The 17,188-nt window shown below is 44.5% G+C and overlaps 1 protein-coding gene across 6 annotated transcripts in view; it reads right to left on the bottom strand.

The window, feature by feature from the left end:
* Positions 1-17,188, bottom strand: part of LOC106571274 (unconventional myosin-VI) — a 136,875-nt gene that overhangs the window by 15,432 nt on the left and 104,255 nt on the right. For all 6 annotated transcript variants that reach the window (XM_014144128.2, XM_045695626.1, XM_045695627.1 and 3 more), the window contains 8 exons: positions 11,606-11,736; positions 11,367-11,444; positions 10,411-10,540; positions 9,565-9,655; positions 9,122-9,272; positions 6,699-6,907; positions 4,867-4,945; positions 110-270 (listed from right to left, as the gene is read on the bottom strand). In XM_014144128.2, the coding sequence (XP_013999603.1) occupies positions 110-270; positions 4,867-4,945; positions 6,699-6,907; positions 9,122-9,272; positions 9,565-9,655; positions 10,411-10,540; positions 11,367-11,444; positions 11,606-11,736 (1,030 nt within the window). The remainder of the gene's footprint in view (positions 1-109; positions 271-4,866; positions 4,946-6,698; positions 6,908-9,121; positions 9,273-9,564; positions 9,656-10,410; positions 10,541-11,366; positions 11,445-11,605; positions 11,737-17,188) is intronic.

Here is a 17,188-nt window from a genome sequence, read left to right as displayed (position 1 = left end):
AGAGATGAAAAATATATTTCCGTCTCTCCAAAGTCCACATCAAGCCCCATCTCTGCTTCACATCAGAGGGGTAGAGACAGTGTATGGAGGTATGTTAGTGAGGTGTTACCTGCGCAGGCCTGCGTCGTTCAGGGTGTCCTCTGGGATGAGTTCAGCCTCGCTCTGGGCGATCCTCATGGCCAGCTCCCTGTCGCGCCTCTCCTGCTCCAGGATGTTCTGACGTGCCGCCGCCTCCTCCCGCTCAGCCTCCAGCTGAACATCCATCTCTGCCTGCAGAGAGACGGCATGTTTGAATACGCATGCACACACAAATCCGCAAATCACAGACAATCACAATACTACTGTGAGTGGTTCTTTACTCCCCATAATAACGGATGCAGGGCAGCTGGGGGTTTGGACGGACCCAGTAATATGATTGGATTGTCCTGCCTGCACCATGTCCACTCATAAGTCATTCATAAGTCATTCTCTGCCCAGCCCCAGCCAGACTCATGAAGGGTACCAGAAACAGGGAAAAGCTGTCAGATCAAAAGCCTTGAGATATAACATAGGCCTAACATTTTCCAGTGCTCTCAAAATAGCAGCCCATCCCTGCAGGTTCGGTGTGTCTCCAGGTTCAGAAAATTGGGTGATACTCTGTTTGGCACCTTCTTCAGTCGCTTTGGCAGCTTCCTCACACTCTCTTTGGGTCACCCACAGTAACACAAAGGACAAGAATAGGATAAATATAAGCACCTGTGAGTCTCTCTGTGTTTCCCTCTCTCTAAGCCCAACATTCTCTCTCTGTCGGTCTTTGTCGGTCTCGCAATTTCAATTCAATTCAAGGGGCTTCATTGGCATGGTTTACATTGCCAAAGCAAGTGAAATGGATAAACAAAAGTGAAATCAACAGTAAAGTGAACAGTAAATATTACACTCATACAAGTTCCAAAAGAATAAAGACATTTAAAATGACATATGTCTATATACAGTGTTGTAATGATTTGCAAATAGTTAAAGTACAAAAGGGAAAATAAATCAACATAAATATGGGTTGTATTTACAATGGTGTTTGTGCTTCACTGGTTGCCCTTTTCTTGTGGCAGCAGGTCACAAATCTTGCTGCTGTGATGGCACACTGTGGTATTTCACCCAGTAGATATGGGAGTTCATCAAAATTCGATTTGTTTTTCCAATTCTTTGTGGGTCTGTGTAATCTGAGGGAAATATGTATCTCTAATATAGTCATACATTGGGCAGGAGGTTAGGAAGTGCAGCTCAGTTTCCACCTCATTTTGTGGGCAGTGTGCACATAGTCTGTCTTCTCTTGAGAGCCAGGTCTGCCTACGGCGGCCTTTCCCAATAGCAAGGCTATGCTCACTGAGTCTGTACATAGTCAAAGCTTTCCTTAATTTTGTCAGTCACAGTGATCAGGTATTCTGCCAACGTGTACTCTCTGTTAAGGGCCGAATATCATTCTAGTTTTCTGTTTTTTTGTAAATTCCAATGTGTCAAGTAATTATCTTTTTGTTTTCTAATGATTTGGTTGGGTCTAATTGTGTTGCTGTCCTGGGGCTCTGTGGGGTGTGTTTGTGTTTGTGAACAGAGCCCCAGGACCAGCTTGCTTAGGGGACTCTTCTCCAGGTTCATCTCTCTGTAGGTGATGGCTTGTTATGGAAGGTTTGGGAACCGCTTCCTTTTCGGTGGTTGTAGAATTTAACGTCTCTTTTCTGGATCTCTGTCTCTCTCTGTGTGTGTGTGTGTGTGTGTGTGTGTCTCTCTGTCCATCTGTGTATGTGTGTGTCTCTCTCTCTGTGTCTCTCTCAATTCAATCAAATAGCCTTTATTGCCATGGTAAGTTACTTACATTGTCAAAATACACATATAACAACAACGGTGTGACCAACAGCAATAAGACATCAATAATAATAGTAGTAGTGGAAATGGTATCACCATCAACAACAACAATATTAATGAGAATAACAATACATTAAAGCAATAGTCAGTCTCAACATGACTGAGAAGACACATGACACGGTATGAAAGCCAAAACAAAACAAAATATTATTGACATTACAGTGCACTTTTCACTGGCCGTCTCTCGGGTTGTGGCAGGGGGACACACATATTTTGGCTTTTCACCAAATAAATCAAATATTTCTTCATCTTTTATAGTTTCAAATTCTTTGTACTGAAGGATAATTTAGGGAAAGAAATATTCTCTTAGGTCTGAGTATTTGTCACAGTGTAATAGGAAATGCAGCTCTGTCTCTACCTCTCCCCTGGAGCAGAGTGAGCACAGCCTGTCCTCTCTGGGCAGCCAGGTTTGTCTGTGACGACCAGTCTCTATAGCCAGACTGTGCTCACAGTCTGTACCTAGAAAACTGAGGAAAACACTGACTATCAGTCACAGTGGTCAGATAGTCTGCCACCATGTACTGTCTGTTCAGAGCCAGATAGCATTGACGTTGACTTTTTGGTGGTGTCTTTCCAATACGTGAAGTTTTTCTTATTGTTTTGTGATGATTTGGTTGGGCCAGATTTTCTGAGTGCTGTCCTGAGGCTCTATGGGGTTGGTTTGGGTTAGTGAACTGAGCCTTAGAACCAGTTGACTGAGGGGACTCTCCTCTTGTTTCATGTCTTGACATTGTAGGGCTGTGTTATGAAATGTTTTGTTTTTAGATGGTTGTAAAATTTGATGGCCGTTTTTCCTATTCGAATAAGGAGGGGGTAATTGCCCCAATTTTTTCTTTGCACTTGCAATACAGTCTCGCAAAACTTTGCATGCAGTATTTCGATTGGATGTTTGTCCCATTTGGTAAATTCATTATTTCATACTTCGCTGCCATATAGAGCAATAGGTTCTATAAATGAAATGAACATTTTGAGCCAGATTCTAAGTTCCTTTTAATGTCATAGAATGCTCTTCATGCTTTGTCACTCAGCTCATTCACAGCCATGTGTTGCTGATATTTAGTCCTAGATACTTGTCGTTTTTGAAGTGTTCTATTAAAACTGTGTCCAAATAGAATTCATATTTGTGATCCTGATTTCCAGACCTCGTTTGGAATATCATTATATTTGTATTCTTTAGGTTAACTATCAGAGCACAGATCTGTTAGAACCAGTGCTGCTGCTGTAACCGCTCCTTAGTGGGAGACAGCAGCACCAGGTCACCTGCGTACAGCAGTCTCGCTCTGTGTGTGTGTGTGTGTGTGTGTGTGCCTCTCATACAGATGTGGAGAAGGAGACTGTGTGAGACAGGGCCTGATTAGACACCTTACACATGCACTAATGAGCCTTTCTTCTGCCTGTGGGTCCCTCAGCGAGCGTTCGCCGTAGTCTGCTGGAGCTGGCCACCATCCAGGGGCGAGAATTGAGAAAGCAGTCTACTAACACCTCAGAGTTAGGGAACAAGCAGCCTACTAACACCTCAGAGTTAGGGAACAAGCAGTCTACTAACACCTCAGAGTTAGGGAACAAGCAGTCTACTAACACCTCAGAGTTAGGGAACAAGAGTAAGAAAGGTTATTAATGTCTAACACCTCAGAGTTAGGGAACAAGCAGTCTACTAACACCTCAGAGTTAGGGAACAAGCAGCCTACTAACACCTCAGAGTTAGGGAACAAGCAGTCTACTAACACCTCAGAGTTAGGGAACAAGCAGTCTACTAACACCTCAGAGTTAGGGAACAAGCAGTCTACTAACACCTCAGAGTTAGGGAACAAGCAGCCTACTAACACCTCAGAGTTAGGGAACAAGCAGCCTACTAACACCTCAGAGTTAGGGAACAAGAGTAAGAAAGGTTATTAATGTCTAACACCTCAGAGTTGGGGAACAAGCAGCCTACTAACACCTCAGAGTTAGGGAACAAGCAGCCTGCTAACACCTCAGAGTTAGGGAACAAGCAGCCTACTAACACCTCAGAGTTAGGGAACAAGCAGCCTACTAACACCTCAGAGTTAGGGAACAAGCAGGCTGCTAACACCTCAGAGTTAGGGAACAAGCAGCCTGCTAACACCTCAGAGTTAGGGAGCAGGGGCAGTGTTGAAAAGATGATCTGACTTTTTTTAAATTGAGTTCAGAGAACAACCTACGAAACTCATTTTGGAAGAAAAGTTCCCTTGAAGGCATTTGTGGATAAGAAAAACTAATATGAACATTGGAGAAAAAACATCACTCTGAAGTTAGAGGAAGTTTGATGTCGTTTTTTCCTCCCAAAACTCAAACATCTGCAGTGCGTATCATGAATATTTACACCAACGCGTGCACAGAAGCCCAATATGATGGTGAATCTAAAGAGTAAAAAGGCTGTTTGAAAAGCACCAAGCCTGCCCCGGGCTCAGGGTGGGCACAAGGCAAGACACTTTGATCTTAGGGAGCAGCTTCCAGCATTAAAAGCCTGTAGCTGATCTGGGGTCAGATCTCTGGGGGTTATCGGAGCTTTCCCTGTCCAATTGGACAACATGGGAAGCCAGACAAACAGTATATTACCCTCAGATGTCTTATCTCCACAGAACTGGAGTGACTGGGAGTATGGTCGGTCGGCCAGTGAGAGTGAGAGAGATGGAGTGAGACAGAGACAGACAGAGAGAGAGAAAGATGTCAGAGAGAGAAAGAAAGAGATGGCGAGAGAGAGAGAGAAAGAAAGAGATGGCGAGAGAGAGAGAAAAAGAAAGAGATGGCGAGAGAGAGAAAGAGATGGAGAGGCCGGTGGTGGGGAAAGAACCACACAGATGTTTGACTGAGCTCTCCTGCCAGAGAACATTGAGAAGTAGAGCAGGGGAAGTGGAACATTGTACTAAAGCCAGATTGTTAACTCCTTACGCCCTGCGGCAGACAGTGACCAGGAGAAACCAACAGTGGAAGAAGAAAACTGTCACTAACCTGAAGCTTCCTCTCCTCTTCCTTTCTCTGCTTCCGCTCCTCTTCTTCGTGTTTCCGCTTCAGCTCCATCTCCGCTTTCCTGAGGAAGAGTAAGAAAGGTTATTAATGTCTGGTGTCACTGCGATATAAAGATCCTAACCAATACTGTATAAAGTTTGGACTTCCTAACCAATACTATATAAAGTTTGGACTTCCTAACCAATACTATATAAAGTTTGGACTTCCTAACCAATACTATATAAAGTTTGGACTTCCTAACCAATACTATATAAAGTTTGGACTTCCTAACCAATACTATATAAAGTTTGGACTTCCTAATCAATACTGTACCATAAGTAATGGAAAGAGCTTACAGCCGCTCCTCAGTATTAGTCAAGGCCAATCAATACTTTATCCATCCTACTACAGACTTGAGGGAAAACCAGTTTTACCAACAGCCCCAATAAATAACTTTATCCATCCAGTTAGGATGCTGCTACAGATCTGCAGTAAACAGTCGCATCAATTCATTGGCCCAAATAAATCATCCCTACAGTAACATGCTAGAGGGCTCTCTGAGCTTCACAGTGTTATATGGGTTTTGACTGACAGCCGTTCTATACTTGAGCACAGCTCGTGACAACAAGTTGCCCCCATCACTCCTGGTAATTGGGCAATTTTCTTGTCTGAGTGAGGGAAATTCTGTAAATTAAGATGACTTGATGTAATTCGAAAGATGTGACGTTGAGGATTATAAAAAATATTGCTTTGACGTCGTACAAGCAAGGCAGACAGCTGTGAGTCCAAATGCGCACTTCACATTTCTAAATCATAAAAGCCATGTCATATAGTGTCAACATTTATGACGTACAGTTACCAGTTGACATGTCATCATATCCTGGTTTGTTCTGAACAAAATGAGCCTGTTTATTTATTGTGAAGAAAATTTGCCTGACCTGAATCCACTTATGAGTCCTTTCTATGCCACCAACATGATGATCTGTTTCTCTGAATTGCCATGTGAAAGCCTAACACTTTATAACTTAGCTAGTCGTATTGGCAAAATAACAAGCTTTCAAATGATGCCCACTGGACCCAGATTGATTTATAATAGACCGTTTTTGGATTGCATAAACGACAGTAACTGTGTGATGATTGGGATGCAGGGTTGTGTTCCAAACAAAACAACTACAAGTGTGCTTGCTCTAGTTCCTCAACGGCACAGCTAGGAGAGCTCAATAAGTACCTGATCGCTGAAGACTGAGTCATAGGAGTGTATTGAAATAGCTTAGGAACTGTGTACACTTTGGATAGGTGTGTGGTCACACCAGTCAGTCCTCTCACTTAAACTGCTGTAATTCTTTTTCGTCTTATGTTGAAACTGCCCCGCAATTTCCAGGAACAGTCTTATCATGTTACTGAATGCATCCAGGGTATTTTCAGATTTCTTTATCAACAAATGCGGAGAAAAGCACAGTAAATGTAAACTGCACATAAAACCAGAATGTTTGGATTCAGTCTTGTGTCAGGTGAACTGTTGTGTTCTAACCTTTGGTCTAATCAGTTCCCCATGATCTCTACACTGTTCCCTTTCAATTGCTACCATGGCAATGCATATGCTTTTCATATTTATTTAGTCAAGAAAATTAAATGTATCCCTATTCATATAGGTCAATTCCCACGGGTGTAAATTATTAAATTAGGAGCTAGTGACTTGTGATGGATAATGGACCATCGGTTGGTCTTACAGGCTTTACATACACCAATAAAAAGAGGGGCAGGACACTAGGCATGACTAATGTGTCGGAGCACCTCGGCTCCCTCTCTTCATCCCTCGCATCTCCCCAACTCACAGACGCCTGTCCTCTTTGTCCTGCTTGCAGCGCTGCTCCTCCTCCTCCCTCCTCTTCTTCTCTCTCGCCATCTCCTCCTGGATCTTCTTCAGTCGCTCCTTCTCCTCCTCCTCCTTCTTCTTGTTCTGCATGGCCGTCAGCAGCTCCTCTGACCTGGTCACCAGGGCCTGGTACTCATGGTCCATGTCAATGCGGGTCATTGCTGTGGTCTGAGGGAAGAGGAGAGTAGAATCCCTTAAAATAGGCTGCAGCCAAAATGCCGGGCTGGCTTCATTAATTCAATAAACACTAAGCAAAGACGAACAGTTAATTTATTTCATTTTTATTTTGTATTTCATTCTTTGTGTGTCAAGCCCCTAAATCAAACACAAAGAAATGCATGTTGTATATAATTAGGCACGCCTCTCCATTCTTTTGTATGAAATTGCACAAACTCCAAATATACGTTGGGCTAGCACCTCACTCTGGAGCCAGCATCCTTGCTGGTCAAAGTGGCTATTAAAGGGTCTAATTAGCCCCTCCACACTCAATCATTTAGGACAATTGCGCATATGGAAGTGGCTTGTGTGAATGTACTGTAAATAGAGAGCCAAGGGGCGAGGGGAAGGGAGTGGTTTGGGATTCAGAAAGTGTCTACTTGCAGCAAACAGAAATACAAACAAACATCTTCCTGGAACATAAAGACACACGCCACCTCACCTTACTGGTCTTGATGGTCCAGGAAGTTCCTATTTCTGGTTGCTGCCGTCTCCTAACCTGAGCACTCACACATTTCTCCCAATCAGAACCCTACATTTGTGACTGCTGGCATCTACAGAGCTTCCCCACAGACAGTGGCATAGGATCGAATTAGAGGCAAATGTGTTACAGCAACACACTCTTCTGCTGATGAATATCATATGCATCTGGGGTCAAATTAAAGGCCCGCTACTCTCCGCTGTCTAAAGGCCCGCTACTCTCCGCTGTCTAAAGGCCCGCTACTCTCCGCTGTCTAAAGGCCCGCTACTCTCCGCTGTCTAAAGGCCCGCTACTCTCCGCTGTCTAAAGGCCCGCTACTCTCCGCTGTCTAAAGGCCCGCTACTCTCCGCTGTCTAAAGGCCCGCTACTCTCCGCTGTCTAAAGGCCCGCTACTCTCCGCTGTCTAAAGGCCCGCTACTCTCCGCTCTCTAAAGGCCCGCTACTCTCCGCTGTCTAAAGGCCCGCTACTCTCCCCTGTCTAAAGGCCCGCTACTCTCCGCTGTCTAAAGGCCCGCTACTCTCCGCTGTCTAAAGGCCCGCTACTCTCCGCTCTCTAAAGGCCCGCTACTCTCCGCTCTCTAAAGGCCCGCTACTCTCCGCTCTCTAAAGGCCCGCTACTCTCCGCTGTCTAAAGGCCCGCTACTCTCCGCTGTCTAAAGGCCCGCTACTCTCCGCTGTCTAAAGGCCCGCTACTCTCCGCTGTCTAAAGGCCCGCTACTCTCCGCTGTCTAAAGGCCCGCTACTCTCCGCTGTCTAAAGGCCCGCTACTCTCCGCTGTCTAAAGGCCCGCTACTCTCCGCTGTCTAAAGGCCCGCTACTCTCCGCTCTCTAAAGGCCCGCTACTCTCCGCTGTCTAAAGGCCCGCTACTCTCCGCTGTCTAAAGGCCCGCTACTCTCCGCTGTCTAAAGGCCCGCTACTCTCCGCTCTCTAAAGGCCCGCTACTCTCCGCTGTCTAAAGGCCCGCTACTACTTAAATAACTCAAGGGAGTCAAAGCTACCCTCATTTAAAAGGCTTTGTACCCCAGAGGTTCCCCAAAATCCATAGTTTGACTAAACCAGATGTAATTACACACCATCTGGCTGGCTGAAGCCTCCTATTAGGTAAAGATTCCCTCCATCAACCATCACTAAATATTTCACCCTGGGATAAATTCAACATTGTTTTCTGAATGTCAATACGCCAGTGTGGGTGTAGAATCCGCTCAATGTAAAAGACATAAGATGTGTCTCAAACAGCACCCTATTCCCCATATAATGCACTACTTTTAACCAGGGCCCATCAAAAGAAGTGCACTATAATAGGGCGCCACTTGGAACACATCTCATGTCTGACATTGAGCGGATTCTACACACACACTGGCGTATTGACATTCAGAAAACAATGTTGAATTTGGAGAACTAATGAATGATTAAATATGGAGGGGAGAAGAGAACACGACATGTCATCGCCCATGTCATACACTTTGATTCTATACACATGCTGGCGTATTGACATTCAGAAAACAATGTTGAATGTGGAGAAATAATGAAATAAAGTGTTTCACCAAACTATCTTGACGAAATATACTTTTTGTACTCATAGAAGTCAGGCAAGAGTAAAAAAGAAGGGATTATATAGAAGTTTGACTTAGGAGCAGAGAACAAGGAGAGGTTGCAGAATGGAAGGCTGGCAGTATTCTCACACCTTGATTTTGAGCATGGTTGTGTTGATGGCAGCGTCCAGCCCCTGAATCTGCATGCTCATCTCCTGCTTCCCCTCCTTCAGGCCGGCAATCACCTCATTGAACTTATCCATCCTGTTCTTCAGGTTACGCACCTTCACCAACCCATCGATCCTGTACCCCAACACACACACACTTAGTCACTTGGGTTTAAACTTGAAACATTACAGAGACACATGGTACCCCCTTCCCATTGCCCACAAGGCTCTGTTGTTTATCACTACAGATCTCCTGGAGCTTTACAGAGGTAATAAGACAGAGTCATGCGGTATACCAGCCGGTACCAATGAGACTGTCTCCGTGGCGATGCAGCCATGATGTGCTAAGCAGCCTGGCACCGCTGAGCTGTGAAAGTGCTGAATAACGAGAAGGAAGGGAGGGAGAGGCGGGATAAGACGACACCTACCGCGGCTTGTGCTTCCTCCTGCACAGCCACATGCGCACCGTCTTCTGCATCTTGATGCAGGCACTGGCACGGTACAGCATCTTATTCCTCACTGTGGGAGAGAGAGAGAGAGACCGAGAGACAATGAGACTGACAGCCCAGACACACACAGACTTGCAGGGACTGGCACAGTAACTCCACAGCCGTGGTGGTAATTCACACAGAGAGAGCAGACGGTATGGAAATGTTGCCTCAGTGAGTGTCTGTGACCCAAATGGCACCCTATTTCCTATACAGTGCACTACTTCAAAAGTACATAGTGAAAGGAGTGCACTATGTCGGGAATAGGATACCATTAGGGACACAGCCCCTCTAAGATTGGAGGTGTATACTGGGCAGGTAATAGATCATATCTGGAGGGTAACAGGCTGAGGTGAACTGTCTGCCAACAGGGCACGCAGCACGCTAGAGTAATGGAGGAAAAAGCTATATCTTGGTCCAGGATGAAGAGGTTCACAATGACTGTTTTCAGAGTTTAATGAGGCAGACTGAATATATCAGAGGATATCTCCACACAAAACAGATGGCCACAGCCAGTTAGTTAGCGTTTTATGATCAGAATTGGAATCGGAGCAATTAGTGCCATCACTTTAAACTATTTGTCTTCTAGAACATGACAGGGCTCGTGTTCACAAAGAATCTCAGGGTAGGAGTGCTGATCTAGGATCAGGTCCCCCCCTGTCTATATAATTTATTCATTATGACCTAAATGGGAAAACTGACACTAGATCAGCAATCCTACTCAGACGCTTTGTGAATACGGGCCCTGGTGTATAATGATGTGGAAGGTAGCAGGATGTTACTCACGTTTGATGACAGAGAGGGAACACCACTGGACCTTCTTCCAGCGGCTGCAGATGAGCCACTGGTTGACCTTCTTCACCAGCTCCGCCAGGTGGTCTGGGTCCGACTTCATGATCTGATCAAACTCTTTAAACTGAGGGGAGGATGGATGAAGAAAGAAGGGATGAGAGAGTGATGGAGAAATTAGAGAAAATAATGAGGAGAGGGACCAAAGATAAGGATGAAGAGAGTAGAATGAATGAATGGAGGAGGAATGAGAGAGGGATGGAGAGAGAGATGAAATACAGGAATAGAGAGAGAGATGAGATACAGGAATGGAGAGAGAGATGAGAGAGAAAATGGAGGGATGATAGAGGAGAATGGGGAGAGAGATGAGAGAGAAGAGTGGAGGGATGAGACAGAAGGATGGAGCGAGAGATGAGAGAGAGGTGAGAGAGAAGAGTGGAGGGATGAGAGAGAAGGATGGAGAGAGAGAGAGAGAACATAGGGCAGCCATAGACACTAAAACAGCCATCAGTATGCTGATGTTCCCTCAGGGAAGGTGAAAACGGAGATTACAATAACAGCAGCAAAGTACCTGTCTTGTCGTGGTCAACAGAGGATAGTATATTCATTTATTCAAAGCACAAAACTACTCAGCTACAAAATCAAAGTTACACCTGCCCCACACAGCGATCACCTCTGACAGAGTCCAATTAAGCCACAACAGACATTTTTATAACAGGCCTCCAAACCGCACATTTAACATAATTGAATAACTTATCTGTTACATAAATGAATACCCCATGTGTTAGCTCTACATGGTTCATTATCTAAATCCCTTTCCCCTGCAGAGCTCCCCTCGCTCGCAGCCAAATGCAGATTCCTTTGAAGTCCATTCAGTCAGGGGAACATTGTAATGCTGAGAGCCAGTGGAGAGCAACAGAGCATAACAGAGATATATTTCATGAAGGTATCACCTTCCCAGGTCTGAAGAACACTCTGGTCAGCCCAAACTTGTAATCATTCTCGTTGAGTCCCAGCGCTTTGAATAAAGCCTGCAGCACAAACAAACATGTCATCATCAATACATGTCATATGAACATGACAAACTGGCTTTGTAGAGTATTGGATGGTACAGTGATAAGAGGATGAGCCCAGAGCAGGGCCAGTGTGTGTGTGTGTGTGTGTGTGTGTGTGTGGTCCATGGGGCACTGACCTTGCAGAAGAGTCTTGGGTCCAGGCGAGTCAGCTTGGCAGGCATGTACTGCTTGTACATGTTGTAGAGCTCATGGAATGGCGCTCTGGAGGGAAAGCCTCCCTGCATCAGGTCCAGCACTGACACCATTCCTACAGACACACTTTAGTGAATTAGTGACACAAATATATACAGGTAGGAGCAGATCATCCTACTATATTAAAACAGGTCGAATGCTGCAACACATTTTGACCAATCAGGTCTTCCTCAGGAAGCGTTAGTCTACCTGCTGTTAAGGGGCCTTTTGTCGACTGACTTTCTCTCACATGCAAACAGATCGGGTCATCCCAGTCCAAAGAGACAACTCAATAACGCATTTTCTGCACAGTCAGTGGTCAACTTTAAGACACATTTCTCTATGACTGTCTATGGACGACGACTTCCCGTTTCTTCCAAATACATCAAACTAACTTTTGCTGACTCGTCCACCACCCACCCAATATAGTGAACGCATAATTTATTCTTAAGCTCAGAGAGACGGAGCAACACAGTCTCTCCACGTCTCTGAGCCACCACTCATGAGTGTAGATGAAAAATGCAGGCATCTCCAAGGATACAGAAGAAAAGCGAGTCAAATTGAATATGCAAATTGAACAGGAGAATGGGAAATTAAATTAGCGTCGCAGCCTTTAGTTTGAAGGTCTGAGAAAGAGAAATGTTCAGAAAACAGTCAAGAAGAACAGCAAGCAGATACTTAGATGCTCTACAGTATCTCTCCTCCGACTGTAATTGTGTGCCAATTTGTGGAGAGAAAAGTGCTGTGAGTTCTCAGTAAACGTATGTAAATCACTCTGGTCATTTTGACAAGATCGTTTTGTAATAACTGCAGCATTGGCGTGGGCAGATTAAAACCCCACATCTCCACAGTAATTTCTCCCTGTGTCGCTGTGTGTAATTCATTTATAAACATATTAATAATTTACTAGATTTGCATTTTCCAGATACTCAAAGCGCTTTGCATAGTAAGGTGGTGAAACTTCACCTCATCCACCACCAATGTAGAGCGACAGTGTATCCCAAATTACACCCAATTCCCTTTATAGTGCACTACCTTTGACCAGAGCTGAGTATTAACCGACATTTGTTTTTTAAACAACTAATTGACCAATGTCGGTTCAATTATTTGAATTCCATTTTGTTTTTTATGTTAACTCAATGCACACATTGCGCAAATTCTCTTGAGATAAATCAGATCAAGCCCAAACAGTGCGATGTAGTAGGGAGTTGCAGTTTCCAACAGGCCAATATTCTACATAGTTCAGTGCAAAAAATATGGTAATGAACTAAAATGACCATAGTCCATTGCGCTCCTACTTGTCCGGTCTGTGTGTTTCTTTTGGCTTGCTACATTAGGTTAGTGTGTGGCAGACACAGAGAAGAGACAGAAGAATGTGTGATGGAGAGGGATACAGTGCCTTGCAAAAGTATTCATCCCCCTTGGCGTTTTTCCTATTTTGTTGCATTACAACCTGTAATTTAAATGGATTTTTATTTGGACCTCATGTAATGGACATACAGTCGTGGCCAAAAGTTTTGAGAATGACACAAATATTAATTTTCACAAAGTCTGCTTGCATATACTCCAGAATGTTATGAAGAGTGATCAGATGAATTGCAATGAATTGCTAAGTCCCTCTTTGCCATGCAAATGAACTGAATCCCCAAAAAACATTCCCACTGCATTTCAGCCCTGCCACAAAAGGACCAGCTAACATCATATAAGTGATTCTCTCGTTAACACAGGTGTGAGTGTTGACGAGGACAAGGCTGGAGACCACTCTGTCATGCTGATTGAGTTTGAATAACAGACTGGAAGCTTCAAAAGGAGGGTGGTGCTTGGAATCATTGTTCTTCCTCTGTCAACCATGGTTACATGCAAGGAAACACGTGCTGTCATCATTGCTTTGCACAAAAAGGGCTTCACAGGCAAGGATATTGCTGCCAGTAAGATTGCACCTAAATCAACCATTTATCGGATCATCAAGAACTTCAAGGACAGCGGTTCAATTGTTGTGAAGGCTTCAGGGCGCCCAAGAAAGTCCAGCAAGTGCCATGACCGTCTCCTAAAGTTGATTCAGCTGCGGGATTGGGGCACCACCAGTACAGAGCTTGCTCAGGAATGGCAGGAATGGCAGCAGGCAGCAGGCAACTTGCAGACTTGTTTACGCTGCTGTGCGTTTTTGTTGCCGATCTTACTTTGATACCTGACGGTTTTTTACTTTTTCATTACCGTATATTTTTACTTTTTCCCTCACTCAACTTTTTTCCTCACTCAACTTTTTTCATTCATCCCCGGAGGTTTTATCTGGACATGGTTCGTCAGGACTTCAAACAGCCGAAGCTAAGTAACATTAACATGATGCCTTCTAATTGCAGTCGTTGTACTTATAATATACAGGAGAACGATCGCCTTACGGCAAGGATAGCTGTGCTGCAAGCCCAGCTTCAGACGCGATCGTTAGGCAAGGGTAATTTCAGTGTAGGAAAGGATGAAACAGCGTCTGTGCCACCAGTAAGTACAGATAGTAACGTTAGTATAAACCCCCTCGCACGGTCCCCCGCAGCCGGACATCTTTCTCATGGCTTCTGGAGGGAAACGCTGTAGGAATGCTCAACCGGTGTCGCTTATTCAGCCGACAGAAACTTTCAACCGGTTCTCCCCATTAAGCGAGTCGGAGTCGGAGGCCGAGACTTCTCTGGTCTCTACTCCTCCCGTTGTGGGGTCTGAGACGCCGACGGCTCCCACCATTAGCTCTGACAAATTGAAAACCCTAGTCATTGGCGACTCCATTACCCGCAGTATTAGACTTAAAACTAATCATCCAGCGATCATACACTGTTTACCAGGGGGCAGGGCTACCGACGTTAAGGCTAATCTAAAGACGGTGCTGGCTAAAGCTAAAACTGGCGAGTGTAGAGAGTATAGAGATATTGTTATCCACGTCGGCACCAACGATGTTAGGATGAAACAGTCAGAGGTCACCAAGCGCAACATAGCTTCAGCGTGTAAATCAGCTAGAAAGATGTGTCGGCATCGATTAATTGTCTCTGGCCCCCTCCCAGTTAGGGGAGTGATGAGCTCTACAGCAGAGTCTCACAACTCAATCGCTGGTTGAAAACTGTTTTCTGCCCCTCCCAAAAGATAGAATTTGTAGATAATTGGCCCTCTTTCTGGGACTCACCCACAAACAGGACCAAGCCTGGCCTGTTGAGGAGTGACGGACTCCATCCTAGCTGGAGGGGTGCTCTCATCTTATCTACGAACATAGACAGGGCTCTAACTCCTCTAGCTCCACAATGAAATAGGGTGCAGGCCAGGCAGCAGGCTGTTAGCCAGCCTGCCAGCTTAGTGGAGTCTGCCACTAGCACAGTCAGTGTAGTCAGCTCAGCTTCCCCCATTGAGACCGTGTCTGTGCCTCGATCTAGGTTGGGCAAAATTAAAAATGGCGGTGTTCGCTTTAGCAATCTCACTAGTATAAAGACCTCCTCCATTCCTGCCATTATTGAAAGAGATTGTGATACCTCACATCTCAAAATTGGGTTACTTAATGTTAGATCCCTCACTTCCAAGGCAGTTATAGTCAATGAACTAATCACTGATAATAATCTTGATGTGATTGGCCTGACTGAAACATGGCTTAAGCCTGATGAATTTACTGTGTTAAATGAGGCCTCACCCCCAGGTTACATTAGTGACCATACCCCCGTGCATCCGGCAAAGGCGGAGGTGTTGCTAACATTTACGATAGCAAATTTCAATTTACAAAAAAAAAACAACAATGACGTTTTCGTCTTTTGAGCTTCTAGTCATGAAATCTATGCAGCCTACTCACTCACTTTTTATAGCTACTGTTTATAGGCCTCCTGGGCCATATGCAGTGTTCCTCACTGAGTTCCCTGAATTCCTATCGGATCTTGTAGTCATAGCAGATAATATTCTAATTTTTGGTGACTTTAATATTCACATGGAAAAGTCCACAGACCCACTTCAAAAGGCTTTCGAGCCATCATCGACTCAGTGGGTTTTGTCCAACATGTCTCTGGACCTACTCACTGCCACAGTCATACTCTGGACCTAGTTTTGTCCCATGGAATAAATGTTGTGGATCTAAATGTTTTTCCTCATAATCCTGGACTATCGGACCACCATTTTATTACGTTTGCAATTGCAACAAATAATCTGCTCAGACCCCAACCAAGGAGCATTAAAAGTCGTGCTATAAATTCTCAGACAACCCAAAGATTCCTTGATGCCCTTCCAGACTGCCTCTGCCTACCCAAGGACGTCAGAGGACAAAAATCAGTTAACCACCTAACCGAGGAACTCAATTTAACCTTGCGCAATACCCTAGATGCAGTTGCACCCCTAAAAACTAAAAACATCTGTCATAAGAAACTAGCTCCCTGGTATACAGAAAATACACGCGCTCTGAAGCAAGCTTCCAGAAAATTGGAACGGAAATGGCGCCACACCAAACTGGAAGTCTTCCGACTAGCTTGGAAAGACAGTACCGTGCAGTATCGAAGAGCCCTTACTGCTGCTCGATCATCCTATTTTTCCAACTTAATTGAGGAAAATAAGAACAATCCGAAATTTCTTTTTGATACTGTCGCAAAGCTAACTAAAAAGCAGCCTTCGCAAATGGAGGATGGCTTTCACTTCAGCAGTAATAAATTTATGAACTTCTTTGAGGAAAAGATCATGATCATTAGAAAGCAAATTACAGACTCCTCTTTAAATCTGGGTATTCCTCCAAAGCTCCATTGTCCTGAGTCTGCACAACTCTGCCAGGACCTAGGATCAAGGGAGATACTAAAGTGTTTTAGTACTATATCTCTTGACGCAATGATGAAAATAATCATGGCCTCCAAACCCTCAAGCTGCATACTGGACCCTATTCCAACTAAACTACTGAAAGAGCTGCTTCCTGTGCTTGGCCCTCCTATGTTGAACATAATAAACGGCTCTCTATCCACCGGATGTGTACCAAGCTCACTAAAAGTGGCAGTAATAAAGCCTCTCTTGAAAAAGCCGAATCTTGATCCAGAAATTATAAAAAACTATCGGCCTATATCGAATCTTCCATTCCTCTCCAAAATTTTAGAAAAAGCTGTTGCACAGCAACTGACTGCCTTCCTGAAGACAAACAATGTATACGAAACGCTTCAGTCTGGTTTTAGACCCCATCATAGCACTGAGACTGCACTTGTGAAGGTGGTAAATGACCTTTTAATGACGTCAGACCGAGGCTCTGCATCTGTCCTCGTGCTCCTAGATCTTAGTGCCGCTTTTGATACCATCGATCACCACATTCTTTTGGAGAGATTGGAAACCCAAATTGGTCTACATGGACAAGTTCTGGCCTGGTTTAGATCTTATCTGTCGGAAAGATATCAGTTTGTCTCTGTGAATGGTTTGTCCTCTGACAAATCAATTGTAAATTTCGGTGTTCCTCAAGGTTCCGTTTTAGGACCACTATTGTTTTCACTATATATTTTACCTCTTGGGGATGTCATTCGAAAACATAATGTTAAATTTCACTG

Source organism: Salmo salar, chromosome ssa15 (assembly GCF_905237065.1).
Source record: "Salmo salar chromosome ssa15, Ssal_v3.1, whole genome shotgun sequence".
NCBI lineage: Eukaryota > Metazoa > Chordata > Actinopteri > Salmoniformes > Salmonidae > Salmo > Salmo salar.
This window is presented reverse-complemented; position numbering and strand designations above follow the sequence as displayed.